The sequence below is a fragment of the Spermophilus citellus genome (genome assembly GCF_964194105.1).
Source record: "Spermophilus citellus genome assembly, chromosome: 2".
Classification (NCBI taxonomy): Eukaryota; Metazoa; Chordata; class Mammalia; order Rodentia; family Sciuridae; genus Spermophilus; species Spermophilus citellus.
The window spans coordinates 225460677-225475876 of NC_138183.1; the positions used below are offsets into that span (position 1 = coordinate 225460677).

The following is a 15200-nucleotide window of genomic DNA, read 5'->3' on the forward strand; positions in this document are numbered from 1 at the left end:
TGGTGTAACTGATGCTGGCTAGTCTCCAAAAGGAAAGCTGAGGACTAATATTAATATTCACAATATATAATCTATGATACCAATTTAATAAAGCAGGGAAAGTCAGGTTTTCTGTATAGGAAGAAGGTGGGGTAGCAGCTTTCTTTAAAATTAGGTGAAAGAAAAAGTTCATGACTTAAATGTGAGCAAATTTTCATAACAAGCTGAAACTGGTGAGACCAACATTGTTGGCACAACAACTGTACTATCTGACTTTCAATCTTTATTTTGCACATAATTAGCATGATTATTTGGCAACCAAACTAACACCTTCAGGGGAAGGCAGAACTAACTGGTTAGTGATATTCATGCTTCTAAAAGAAGCAACATTGACAGAATAATTTCATGGAAAACATGATTGAAATGTTTTCCTCAAAACTTCATTAGGATAGAATAAAATTCTAAAATAAACTGGATGTTTACTAAGCATATTTAAAGTTTTAAGGCACAGTCTAATGCTACCCTGCATGCCTTAGGCAACCCTCCTGGGTTACTGGAACCATCAGTTACTGTCAGCTGTACGCCCTCATTTATTCATGATGCCTTCCTAGAAAGCCATGCCCACGTGTCCACCTGATGCCTAGGTGACTGAGCCTGGCCATCACCTTAGCAGAGCAGACCAGTGCTGAGCACCTCATCCAAGGGCAGCCTCCCTACAAGCTAATGAGACTGTCTGCAAACATCAGCTTGGTCAGTTGTTCCATATAGGTAAACCTAAATTGTGGGGGAGACAGAAGCAGAGATGTGATGAAAGATTTTGTGTGTTCCAGGGTGGTGACAGTAGCAACTCACCTCTACAGCGGCTGCCACCTTTCTCCTCCCAATTCCTAGATAGCCTCGAAGTGAACTCCTTTTGCCTTTCAGTAGTTCTTTCCAGTCCTTGCAGCCAGAGAGCCAACTGGAACATGTATCAACGTACTTAAAGGAAATGGTTCAGAATACATCAAAAGATTATAGGTAAATCATTCAAAATGAAATCGGAGTGGTTGCCGTATAGTCAATGTTGCTCCAACTGAAACTTGCTTATACTAATCCTTCAAGGGAGGTAGGGGACACTTGATGGGTGGAGGTGGTTGTAGCTTGGTCACACACAAGAGTTATCCAGGAAACTTGTAATACTTCTTGCCTGGCATCACTCCCCGCAAGTTTTCAGGTGATAGTTTTGGAAGCCTCTTTGCTCCCATAGGCTAAAATGTAGTCAGGGTTGAAGAATAACAATGTTTTTTTCGTGACTCTTAACAGTTCCTGAATATTTTAAGATTTGATTTTTTTTTCCTCTCCTAAAGTGAACCTTCATCTGAGAACTGTTTTGTTATTTTTTTAAAGGGAAAATAATGTGCTGATTGGTAAGTGGTTTGAGGCCATTGTATTGCACTTAGCCATCAATACTTAATTTTGTTCTAGTTACAACACGTTTGAATACAGAAGATTTATTTTAAGGCATTTATCATTTGTGCCCAATTTTTTAAAAATATTTTATTTACATTTTAGTTTTCAGCAGACACAACATCTTTGCTTGTATGTGGTGCTGAGGATTGAACCCGGGCCGCACGCATGCCAGGCGAGCGCGCTACTGCTTGAGCCACATCCCCAGCCCCATTTATGCCCAATTTTAAAGCATTTTTTTTTTTTTTAATAAAAAAAGCAGGGCTGGGGATGTGGCTCAAGCGGTAGCGCGCTCGTCTGGCATGCGTGCGGCCTGGGTTCGTCCTCAGCACCACATACAAAGATGTTGTGTCCGCCAAATACTAAAAAATAAATATTAAAATTCTCTCTTTAAAAAAAAAATAATAAAATAAAAAAAGCAGTCACGTGCTACAGTGGCATGTTGGTGCATGCCTGTAATCCCTGTGATTCCGGAGGTTGAGGCATGAAGATGGCAAATTTAAGGCCAGCCTCAATAATTTATGGAGGCTCTTGACAATTTATTATTTTTTAGTTGTAGTTGGACACAACGCATTTATTTTATTTTATTTTATGTGATGCTGAGGATTGAACCCAGGACCTCACACTGCTAGGCAAGCGCTCTACCGCTAAGCCACAACCCGAGCCCAACTCTTGACAATTTAGTAAGACTTTGCCTTAAAAAAAAAAAAAAAAAAAAAAAAAAAAAAAGGTCTGGGGATGTAGTGGTAAAGTGCCCCTAGGTTCAATCCCCGTTACCAAATAACTGTCACATGCCTTTTATATTTCAAGATTAAGCACCATAACTATTTATGTTCCTGCAGGTTAATATTTTACTGCTGCAGGCAGAGCTATCTTGGAGCAGCAACTCTTAGCAAGGCAGCTCCACGGTAGTCAAGGCCCACTACTTGGAACCGAGGGAGACGAAGCTCTGAAACCGGCTCGAGTCAACACCATACATCAGGGAAACCACCTTTTCTGGACAAGACCTGAAACGCTCTCAGCGCTCCCCGTGCTCCTGAACGATCTGCCCGGAGCTGAGCCCTCAGGAGACGGTTTGCCCGCTGCCTTCCGTCTCTCCATGAAGTCTTGTTCCTATGGACAACGTGCAGCAGCAGCCCCTGAAGTACTGACTCAAAAATCCAGCCGAGTCGGAGCCTCGGAGACTGCTGTCTAGGTAGTGGGCGTGGTTTTTTAGTAGCCAAAATGAGGGAAGGGGAATAAACTTAATTTAGTTACAAATATGTAATATTTAAGTTTCAAAATCCGGGCGGAGGTTTTAAATGCTATTGGCTCTAAGGATTTTTTTCCATCCATTAACTGACTTCATGCCACCTCCTCAGTCTCCTCTCGAGGCGCCCCCTCGCCTGGCACCCGGCCGCGCCTCCGTCTTTCCGTATGGAAACATGGCGCCTCCCTGCGTGGAGCGGGAGCCTCCCGGCTCCGAGCACCGCCCACTGGATCCCCTTGGCCGGCAACCGGCCCGCCTCCCCGTGCGGAAATATGGCGCCTACCGGCGCCGAGCCACTTCGGCCCGCAGGAGAACTAAAATCACTCGACTCTCCGTACAAAAACATGGCGCCGCCCTGCGTCGAGCAAGCGTCTCTGGGCTAAAGGCAACCTCCCCCTTCCACACGCCGAGGTGCGGCTGCTCTGGCCGCTGCCCACCCGAGCCGGACAGGAAGGACCGCTCGCGGCGCGGAGAGGGATGCGGCCTCGAAGAGGTAGAGGCTGAACCGCCCCTGCCCGCCGCACATCGCTCCCGCCGCCTCCGCGGCGCCCGCCTCGCCTGATTTCGCGGCGGGAGCAGCAGGAGGGAGAACGCCGACTCCGCGGCAGGTGAGGGGCGCGGGCGCGGAGGCTGGCTGGGCCCTCACAGGAGGCGCGAGGTCGAAAGCACAGCATTTCTTCGCCTTCTTTCGTCGGGTCGGGGCCCGGTGATGGGTTGAGGCGAGGAGGAGGCAGGGGCCGCGGGCCGGTTGAGGCCCACCCTCGAGGCCGCCCGCCGGCGCGTCCCGCTCCGCTCTGGTCGCTGGCTCCAGGCCCGCCACTCCCTCGCCGACCCAAACAGCTGTTTACAACGGAATCCGGTCGCGGGGAGAGAGTGGCTCTGAGCACCGGAGGGAGCGACCCCCGGCGCCCGTGGAGAGCCCCTCTTTTACCGTTTCTGCCGGGGCGGGGGGCTCTGAAGTCCGGCCGAGGCCCGCTTGCAGCTCCGACAGATGCTGTTCTTCGCGGCCGCTGCGTGGATCCTTCCACCCCCGGTTTCCTTTTTAGGCACAGTCGAGGCTGAGGATCGTTGAATGAATGAGCGCACTCAGAGCGCCCGAGTGGCTCCTGGCGGCACCCTGTAGCCCTTTAATTGTGGTTAGCGTTTGTGAAAAGCTCGTGTGCCCATCTGCTGGGCACAGTCCCCGTCTAATCGTCCCCCCAATCCTAGGAGGTATGTAGCTCCGCTTTCCAGGGAGGAAACCCGAGCCACACCGCTAGTAAAGAGCCAGGACCGGACCCCAGGTACGTCAGAGACCCACACCCAGCCCTCCCAGATAGACTGACTCACAGCGATGACACAGGGATTCGTTTCTATCCATACCTCGCGGGTTATCTGTTTGGGGGATATAAGGATGCAACAAATGTGGAATAGGGGGTTCTGCCTCTAAGTTCAAAATCTAGGTGAAGAGATTTTTCGTTTGTAAATAAAAACGATCACTTTTTACCATATGGCCCCAACCCATCTTTCGTCTTCACATTTTTTTTTCTTTTTCTTTCTTTCTTTCTTTTTTTTTTGGTATGGGGATTGAACTCAGGGGAAGTCAATTACTGAGCCATATCCCCAGGCCTATTTTGTATTGTATTTAGAGACAGGGTCTCACTGAGTTGCTTAGTGCCTCACTTTTTGCTTTGAATTCACGATCCTCCTGCCTCAGCCTCCCGAGCCGCTGGCCCCTGCTACTTTTCTTGTTTTCATGTGCGTTGGCTTCTCTCCGAGTCAAATGCCCCTCTTTTACCTTTTCTGTCTCCAGACATTTTATAACCGAAAGAAATTCTACTTTAAAAAAATTTTTTTGTAGTTATAGATGAACAGAATGCCTTTATTTTATTTGTTTATTTTTATGTGGTGCTGAGGATCGAACCCAGTGCTGCCTCCTGAGCTACAGCCCCAGCCCCGTGAAATTCTACTTTCAAATATTAGTTCAAATGTCCTCTCTTCTGAGAAGGAACTAGTTTCTCCCTTTGCTTTTCATAACAGCAATTTTCATGATGCCACTAAGGCTTGAGTTTCATGATCATCCTCTGTAAGCAGTTCTTCTCCTTCTCTAATTTGTGAGTTTTCATCCCTTTATTCCTATTTATTTATTTTTTTATTTTTCCTTTATTCCTATTTAAATAAGCATATTTTGAATCGAATTTAAGGTAGCAATGACTGTCTGATGTCTAGCAACCAGACCTGTGGGAATTTCTGGGAACTGTGCAAACACTGTCCTGAGAAGAGCGCCCTGATGCATCTTAAAAGGTGGGTGGGGTTAGTTTACTGAGCATCAAAGGCCTAGGAATCTTGTTTTTGCTTTTCACTGCACAGGATGAATTACTTCATCTTTTCTGGGCTCCTTCTCATCATGTGAAGAGGATAAAATTAGAAATGTTTTGTCCTGTCTCATACAATATGGTGGTAATATCATCCTTTGGATCTTGGAGCATTTCCAGACCCTAATAAGATTTAGCACAGTGAGGAAATGGATATTGGAAAGTAAAGTTGGATTGCAAACGGGAAAATACATTTTTTTTTTTTTTAAGATAGAGTAGAGAGAGGAGAGAGAGAGAGAATTTTTTTTTTTTAATATTTATTTTTTAGTTATCGGCGGACACAACATCTTTGTTGGTATGTGGTGCTGAGGATCGAACCCGGGCCGCACGCATGCCAGGTGAGCGCGCCACCACTTGAGCCACATCCCCAGCCCGAAAATACATTTTTAAAAACATTCATATTAATATTATGGTCCTGAAATTTTCAATTCCAGTAACGTCACCCTGTTTAATGGAGGTCTCTGAAGTTTCAGATAATTATATCAAACGATTGTTCTAATGTGCAGAAGAGAGTCTGCCAGACCTCACTAAAGCAGTTCACATTTCTTTTGATCGTTGATTACCTTCCAGGTGTATAATAAGTCTAATTAGTGTTTCTGACAATGTTTTGTGATCTTTAAGTGCTAATGTACAAATGTTAATTATTTTCAGAATTGTAAATGCAGAAAACATTTTGTCTTCTCGCTTAATTAGAAACACCCTAGGAATAGAGGAAAGGGGCTGGGGACTTAGATGCAATTAGAGGAGGCCTTTATTAACTGGCTCAAACCAATGTGTCAAGTGATATTCTTATTCTAATCAGCAACTAATAAAATGAAAACCCACCCAACCACATACTTTCATGATTATTTGCAACTTCCTTCTTTACTCATGATCTTTTTCTGCTGACTGGCAATGCATGAATAAAAATATTTGCTCCATACCTTTCCCTTAAACACTTCATAAGAGTCAACTGTACCTTTGAAGTCCCCAGGTATTTTTATCCACATGATGGGATTAGGGAACCAACTCCTCATTCCAGCATATTCACTCTCAAACCTGATTATAAGCATTGTTTCCAAGTAGTTTTTCTTTCAGCTTACAGGATGAAGTAAAGAATTTAAGACTGAATTATTCCCTTTGATTAAAACAGAAGCAGGCGATTTCTAATGTTGTCTTCTATTAGTTTAAGGTACTGCATTTTTGTGATGTTAGAAGTGGGACAAGAACATTTCAACCTATTACTCTGTGAGGTCCATAAATTTGATAAGTTTTATCGACCTCACAGAGTAATTGAATCTGTTTAATTATTGAAGTAGAATATTGTAGTTGGATAAGATCTTAGCAGGTCTGTTTATTTTACAGACCAGAAAACAAACCAAAAAAATTAAGTGTGCCCAGAGTCACACTGGTAGTAACAGAGCTAGAATAATTTTGACTTTTTTTTTTTTTTCTTTCCTAGGAAAGTGAATAAACTTAATTGAGAATGTCTGAAAACCTTGACAAGTCTCATATAAATGAAGCAGGAAAATCAAAATCAAATGAATCTGAGAAAAGCCTGGGAGGTGCTGTGGAATGTTCTGATGAAGCTTTACAGAAAAAAATAAAGTCGGATGCTTCTAACCCCCAAAGAGTACAAAGACCTCACTGTAAGCAAATTTGACTTTGACTAGAAGAAGCAATACTATCATTGTTTTCAAATGGTATTTTTATTAGGCTTTTTTGTGTATGTGGTCCTGAGCAAAAGTTCTAGTAATATGATAACATTAACTACCACTTAAGAGTAGCTGTATTTTCCCAGCTGGCAGTCTAGTTGCTTATGGGTTTTCAGCTGCATGAGAAATTAAAAATTTTAGAATAATTTCCCAAATGTTTCTGTCTTTGTCTAGCCCCAGGGCATTCTGATTTCTCTGAAGTCTCTGAGAAACAGAAGGGTGGAGTGTAAATTACAACTTTCATTAAAAAAGTGTTTGAAAAGTCTGAGGCTGATTCCAATCAGGACTGTACTTGTACAGGTTTTTTAAAAAATGTGAGTTCACCACACCCTAAATTCACTGCCTGGGGGTTTAGTTCCCATGAGGTTAAGGGGACTCAGTCTGCTGAGTCAGTGTGAAGTCATTTCAGGTCCCTGGCAGGGAGCAAGCTTCATACATGAAGGGTGGTAATGGCTGTGTGTATTGCCAACAGCTTCCCCAACTCATGTCTTTTATTAAGAATATATAAGCTTTAGAAGTGAGTCCAAAAATGAAAGTTTTAAGAGGGAGTGGTCATAATCTAAGAATGTCAGTGTTGATGTTATCTCTTTAAATTATAAATGATCAGTAATTCTGCATATTTGCAAGAAGTGCAAACATTTTGAGGTTTCAAGATGAGTTTCTTCTAAAATGATCAAAGCCCTTCCAGGAATTTATTAGTCAATATTATATTCTTATAGCAAACATTATGGACCATGTTTTAAAATTATTTTAATTACTTAATTTATTTTTAATATTAGGTATTGAACCCAAGAACGTTCTGCTACCAAACTATATCCCCAGACTTTATTTATTTATTTATTGAACCCAGGGGTGCTTTAACCACTGAGCTACATCCCCAACCCTTTTAATTTTTTGAGAGACATGTATTTTTTTTTTTAAATAACATTTATTTATTTTTATGTGGTGCTGAGGATTGAACCCAGTGCCTCACATAGGCTAGACAAGCACTTTACCATTGAGCCACAACCCCAGCTGGAGAGACAGTGTTTTACTTAGTTGCCAAGGCAGTCTTTAAATTTGTAATCTTTCTGTCTCAACCTTCTTTTTTATTTACATACAAATATATATAAATATATATATATAAATTTTTTTTTTTTTTTTTTTTTTTGTACCAGGGATTGAACCTAGGGCACTTAACCATTAAGCTACATCCCCAGCCCTTTTTTTTTTTTGGGGGGGGGGAGGGTGGACAGGGTCTCACTAAGCTGCTGAGGCTGGCCTCAAATTTGTGATCCTCCTGCCTCAGCTTCCAGGCCTCTGGAAATGCAAATGTGTACCACTGTGCCTGGCCTACCTCAGCCTTATGAGTCTCTGGGACTGATTGTCACACAGATTTTGATAAACTACTAGGCCAAATTGTATATAGGGAAACATGTTACCAATAGCATAATTTATGGTACATGTGATAGGCCTTGTCTCAACATGTATAATTAGAAAAGTTTTGTTTTCCTATTTTTTTAAGTGAGGGAAATGCACCTATCTCTTAGGGTGGTTGTAAAGATTAAATGAATTCATATAAAGTAGTTAAAACAGTGATTGGCACATAATAAATGCCCAGTGACCATTAGTGGTTGTTCTTACTACTGCTGTAAATATTATGTCATCTATTGCATTTCATGATGCCAGGATTGATTGTTGTAATGTGGAGGTACTGTATTTGGATCTGAAATGTCCTCCATGTGTTAAAGGCTTGGTCCCAAATCTGGCACTATTGGGAGATGGTGGAAGATTGGGCCTAATGGAAGAAACGTCATTGTGTTGATGAAGTGGGTATTGGGAAGCCTCTTCTTCCTTGCTCTTGTTTCCTGATTACTTCCTGACCATAAAGTGAACACCTTTGTTCCACATGTTCCCCTCCATGGTGTACTGCCTCACCAAAGACCCAAAGGCATGATCATGATCATGAACTGGAACTTCTAAAACTGAGAACCAAAATAAACCTTTTTTCTTAATTTATCTAGGTATTTATTACAGTAAGGGAAAACTGACTAATAAAAAAATGATGGTTTTATTACCTATAGTTTCTGATAAAGGAGAACTTTCGGTTTGTATCTTCAGTCATTCTTTGATTGATGGTCTTGCCTTTTGTATTCTGTCAGTCTCATGGCCTCATTCTAAATCAATGTCAATCCCAAAATAGGCCATGTTATTTGAAATTGTGTGTAGTTATGTTCCTAAGGCAAGAGTACTTATCCTAGGACCTGTGTTCAAGTTTTAGAGGATCCAGGAACAACCAGCAATGTACATTAATATTTATGCACATATGCAATTCTAGGAAGAAGGTCATGGAAACTTTCATTAAATTTTCATAGAGCTGGGTGTGGTGGCATATGCCTGTAATCCCAGCTATTTGGAAGGCTGAGGCAGAAGGATCACAAGTTCGAGGTCAGCCCTAGCACCTTAGCGGGAACCTAAGCAACTTAGTGAGACTCTGTCTCAAAATAAAAAACAAAAAGACTAGGGATGTAGCTCAGTGGTAAAGTTCCCCTGGGTTCAGTCCCCAGTACCAAAAAAAGAAAAAAAAAGTTCTTATAAAAGTCTGCAGTGGTTGCATATGGTTTGTTCTACAGGGTTCATATTCTGATGGCTTTGTCCCCATGTAAGGATCTAGTGGAACCTTTGTAAGTCATGGGGACTAGTGGAAGGTGGTTAGGTCATTGGGGATGCTGCCCTTGAAAAAGATTAGTGTAGTTCTTATGGAATCCTGGTTAGTTCCTGAGAAGGGGATTGTTATAAGAGAGCAAGCCTGGCCCCTGAATCCTGTGCTGACTTCCTGTCTCATCATGTAGTCCCTTCTGTACACACTCCTGCCATTGTGATGTCATCCATCATGAGGCCCTTACCAGAGCAGAACAGATGCCATGCTCTTGGACACAGACACTATGAGCTAAATAAACCTCTTTTCTTTATACAGTATCTACCTTACATATAGCAGTGGGAAACGGACTAACACAAAGGTACATACTAAAATGAGGTTCTAAGGCAGTGTTCTCAGATGTTCCTTTTGGCTTCTTGATTTTCCTCCTTGTAATAATAGATAGGTATAGAGGAATGAACCCAAAAGGCAAGACTGAGAGCCATGATTTGTGGACCAGATAAGGAGGCATCATTATCCACATAAAGTATAATATTGAATAATTTAAATATTTTCCCCAAACTGCTGGATTTATAGTATCACTAAAAATCACATTTGGAATTTTGCAAATTAAAATAATTCACAAAAAGAAAGTATCTATTTTCACAAATTATAGTATAAAAATATTTTAAGTGTAGAATTGCTATTGGTAACTGGTAGAGAATACTTGAAAAATGGCTGGCTTGTAAGAATAGATCAGCACTAATCTGAGATGATGATTTGAGTTCAAAAGATGAATCTGTTCTTTACACATAAAGAGCCTTAGAGTAAGCCAAGTGTGGTGGTACATGCCTGTAATCCCAGCAGTTTGGGAGACTGAGGCAGGAGGATTGCAGGTTCAAAGTCAGCCTTAGCAATTTAGCAAGATCCTCAGCAATTTAGTGAGACTGTCTCAAAATAAAAATAAATTAATTAAAAGGACTGAGGATATAGCTCATTGGTAAAGTGCCCCTGGGTTTAATACCTGGTATTATGTATTTTTAAAAAGGCACAGTGGTACAAATAATTCAAAGAAGTTACAATTAAAAGATCCATAGAGTGCTGGGGATGTGGCTCAAGCGGTAGCGCGCTTGCCTGGCATGCGTGCGGCCCGGGTTCGATCCTCAGCACCACATACCAACAAAGATGTTGTGTCTGCCGAGAACTAAAAAATAAATATTTAAAAAAAAAATTCTCTCTCTCACTCTTTTTTTTTTTTTTTTTTTTTTTTTTAAGAAAAAGAGCCAGAGTAAGGAACAGTCAAGTCTCAAAAATTTTAAAAGATATATATATTTTAATTGTAGTTGGACACAATATCTTTATTTTTATGTGGTGCTGAGAATCAAACCCAGTGCTTCATGCATGTTATGGGAGCACTCTACCACTGAGCCTCAGCCCCAGCCCTAACAATGTTTCCTCTAAGACCCTCCACTTCTATATAATTTACTTCTCTCCTCTACTTTCTGCTCTAGAATTTAATTACCTAGTGGCCAGTAAATGATGCTATATTTATTCAGATTACAAACATCAATTATTATTCCAGTTAATAGTTCCCATTTAGTAGTGCTTGCTGTACTCATGGGTTCTATATCTATGTATTCCATAACCAAGTATGAATTGAAAATACTAAAAAAGAAAAAAAAGTTGTAGTCTTATTGAACACAGACAAGCTTTTATTTCTTATTCCCTAAACAATACAACAGCTATTTGTGTAGCATTACATCATCTAGAGATGATTTAAAGTATATGGAAGAATACAAGATATTTAAGTATGCAGATTTTAGAATCTGAGGAGGTTCTGAAATCAATCTCCCAAAGACTCTTGAGGGATGACATAATTTTGCTTATTAAATCAGTTAGTCTGATTTACTAAATTAAATCAGAGTTTAATTAGTAAATCCCAGTTTACTAATTATGATTTTAACTATTAAATTTAACTTACTAATTAGTAAATCCCAGTTTACTAATTATGATTTTAACAGCTAAACTTAATTTACTAATTAGAGTAAAGTATAATTAATAGCTTAAATTAGCAGAGCCAAATCATCATTGGATGAATAAATTTATAACACTGAGTTTTTCCCTTTTATTTATACTCCATAAAAATGGATTGGTCGGGCTGGGATTGTGGCTCAGTGGTAGAGTGCTTACTTAGCATGCATAAGGCACTGGGTTCAATCCTCAGCATCACATAAAAATAAAATACCGATATTGTGTCCACCTAAAAAACTAAATAACAAATATAAAGAAAAATAAAGGATTGTCACTTTTTTTCCTACATTTTTTTATTGGTGCATTATGTATATAACGGTGGAATTTATTTTTAACTATTCATATGAGTTTTTACCTTTTTTAAATTTATGAGAATTATGATGTCTTTATATATATATATATATATATATATATATATATATATATATATATATATATAAATCACGTATTTATTGAGTGCATACTATGTATCAGGGATCCAGCAGTGAACAAGGCAGTAAACATGTTGTCTCTGGCTTGGTGGAACCTTCAGTCTTGGGAGGAAGACAAATCAACCATTTCTATCCAGTGTAACAAGTGCTGTGGATAACCTTTGCCCTTGCTTTTTCATACTGTTTGGGTAAGATTCAACATCTACCCTCCACACGTATCCATCTACTTATGTGTTTAGAAACCTTTCTTTAGAGTGTGTAGACTTCTCAGATTCCAGGACACCTTAGAAAAGAAAGGTAAAGAGTACAACCATTCTAAATTAGAACTTCCTTTTATTTTGGGTAATCTGCTAGCTTCCAAGAGGGTATGTTTAACTTAAAATATGTTTTTCTATGTCTCTGACAAGACATCAGTGTTCAAAAGATATAATAGAATTTAGCATTATGTCCACCTAAAAAACTAATTTTATATATATATATACATATATTATGTATATACTAATTATATATTTACATATACACACACATATTCTCTCTTTTTAGTTGTTGATGGATCTTTATTTATTTATTATTTAGCTTTATACTAGATAATAAAATAAACACCAAGGTAAGATACATGTAACCTGACTGTTTTACATGGCTCTTATTATAACTCATATTCTTTTCACAAGTTGAGGTGAGCACCATGGTCTCCACCACATTGCATCTTTGTAAATTTTTCTTAATGAAATTGGTAAATTTGAGAACTCTCAAAAAATAAAACAAAATTCCCAGAATTTTTTCATTTGTATGCAGTAAATTATTCCTCTAGATATAGATCTGTAGCATATCCTGATTCTCTTAGAATTGTAGCTTTTCTCTTTTTTGATCAGATACCTTCCATTAATAATTCTGATTTTTAAGTAGTCTTTAAGTTGGACAGCTCCTGAGAACTTTCTTTCTGGTTGCCTGATGTTTGGTTCTTGGTGCCATCTGTTTTGTCCCTAGTGTGCCCTAAATACTGAGAGTACACTTGCCTAGAATTTGGAGGATTCTTATTCTCATAGAATACCCCTTAGGGGACTGGGGTTGGCTCACCTAGCATAGGCGGGGCACTAGGTTCCATCCTCAGTGCCACATAAAAATAAAAATAAAGGTACTGTGTCCAACTACAACTAGAACAAAACATTAAAAAAAAAAAAGAATACCCGTTAGTCTGACTATCTTCTTTTTGCATATGGAGAAACCATGGCCCTAGAAAATTTAAGTGACTTTGTTAAGGTCATTCTCAACACAGTCTGGAGGAAGCCAAATTTCCTCCTAATTCTGTGTCCACTTTTTTTTGTTGTTGTTGTTTTGTTTTGTTTTATATGTATGTGTGTGTGTGTGTCTAGTTGTTGATATATCTTTATGTATTTATTTATTTATATGTGCTGAAAATGGAACCCAGTGCCTCACACACGCTAGGCAAACACTCTACCACTGAGCTACAGCCCTAGCCTCCTCCACTGCTTTATGACTAGGTAATCAACCAACAGTGTTCCTTATTACCCAGATGCCTGAACTTGTTGAGAAATAGCAAGTTTTCATAAATTTTATATCAGACTTTATTTTTGCACAGTTAAGGTAAAAAAGAACTTTGAAGCCCCAATGAAAATGTCTGAATTTCTCTTTTAGAGACAAGAACCTGATGGAGTTTTCTGGGTACAATAGTGCATGCATATAACCCTAGCTACTCAGGAGGCTGAGGCATGAGGATTGTAAGTTCAAGGCCAGCCTGGGCATTTTAGCAAGACCCTGTCTCAAAATTAAAAAATTAAAAGAAAGGGACTGCTGGGAGGGAGGAGGGGAGGGGCAAGGGAAATACTAGGGAATTCTATTGGCCAAATTACATTGTGATATTGTGTGCATGTATGAATATGTAACAATGAATCTCACCATTGTGTACAACTGCTGAGGCAGGAGGACAGAGATTGAGGCCAGCCTCGGCAACTTTGCAAGACCCTTTCTCAAAAAAACAAAAACACAACAAAACAAAATACACACACAACTGGGGATGTAGCTCAATGGTAAAGAAACTCTGGGTTCAATCCCCAGTGCCAGTGAAGTAGAGGTGGGGGAAGCAAGAACTCAGTGGAGTTTAATAACTCCTGAAGCTTGATACTGATATATCCACAGCAGAAGTTCCATTTGTAGATAATTGGTAACAGAAAATACAAGCTTGAAGCAAAGTATTAGTAATCTTTGTGTATATCTCAATTATGTATTTCAAATATGTTATCTGAGATAAAATGCCTATATGTGTATTTATATATTTTGTGGTTTTTTTAATATTTATTTTTTAGTTTTAGGTGAACATAATATCTTTATTTTAATTTTATGTGGTGCTGAGAATCGAACCCAGTGCCCCATGCATGCTAGGCGAGCGCTCTACCACTTGAGACATATCCCCAGCCCCGTATTTATATATTTGATATTCATATATCTCACATGCCTATTTGAGTGCCTTAGAATTTTAAAACTAGCTTTATTAATGTATAATTTGTATATAATGACATGCACCAATTTTAAGTCCATATGATTTGTGACTACCACCACAATCATGAGCTGCCAGAACATTTCTGTCATCTACCACAATTCCCTAATGCCCCTGGCAGCAAATCTCTTCCCTTACCTCCTGTGCTTCCCAACCACTGATCTGCTTTCTGTCACTATCATATTGCCTTTTTTATGATATAATATAAATGGAATCATTGTGAATGTAATATTTTATATCTGATTTATTTCACTAGGAAAAATTATTTTGTAATTCATCTGTGTTTATATATCAACGATTTCTTTTTATTGCTGAGTACTATTTCATGGTATGGTTACACACAATTTGTTTATCCATTCTGCAATTGATGGACGTTTGGATTAGCTCCAGGTTTTGACTGTTATTAATAAAGCTCCCATTAACATTTTTTTTGGGGGGGGATTGAACTCAGGGACACTGAACCAGTGAGCCACATCCCCAGCCCTTTTTTGTATTTTATTTAGAGTCAGGATCTCACTGAGTTGCTTAGTGCCTCACTTTTGCTGAGGCTGGCTTTGAACTCTGGATCCTTCTGCCTCAGCCTCCAGAGCCACTGGGATTACAGGTGTGCATCTCTGTGCTAGCCCATTAACATTTGAGTAGAAGTCTGCATGGCCATTTGTTTTTTATTTTCTTGGGTAAATACCTGGGAGTGGAATTTCTGGGTCATATGGTAAATATATATTTTACTTAATAAGAAACCACCAGACTGATTCCCACAGTAACTGTTTCATTTCACGTTTCCCCTCCCAGGTATGATTATTCCAAATATTTTACCTCTATGTCAATACTTGGTATGTTTATCTTTCTAATTTTGGCTGTCCTAATAGATATGTATTGGTATC

General features: G+C 39.6%; 1 protein-coding gene across 9 annotated transcripts in view; it reads left to right on the forward strand.

Annotated features, from left to right (window-relative positions):
• The first annotated feature begins 3144 nt into the window (after window positions 1–3144).
• The window catches only part of TCP11L1 (t-complex 11 like 1), a 60133-nt gene continuing 48077 nt past the window's right edge, over window positions 3145–15200 (forward strand). Inside the window, exons 1-5 of one of the 9 annotated variants that reach the window (XM_081278537.1) lie at window positions 3148–3282; window positions 3884–3957; window positions 4694–4767; window positions 4858–4957; window positions 6470–6656. In XM_081278537.1, coding sequence (XP_081134663.1) covers window positions 6494–6656 — 163 coding nt within the window. In that variant the 5' untranslated portion in view covers window positions 3148–3282; window positions 3884–3957; window positions 4694–4767; window positions 4858–4957; window positions 6470–6493. Of the gene's footprint in view, window positions 3283–3720; window positions 4768–4857; window positions 4958–6469; window positions 6657–15200 lie in introns of those variants that run through there. The other 8 variants (XM_081278533.1, XM_081278535.1, XM_081278538.1 and 5 more) reach the window with 8 other exon arrangements.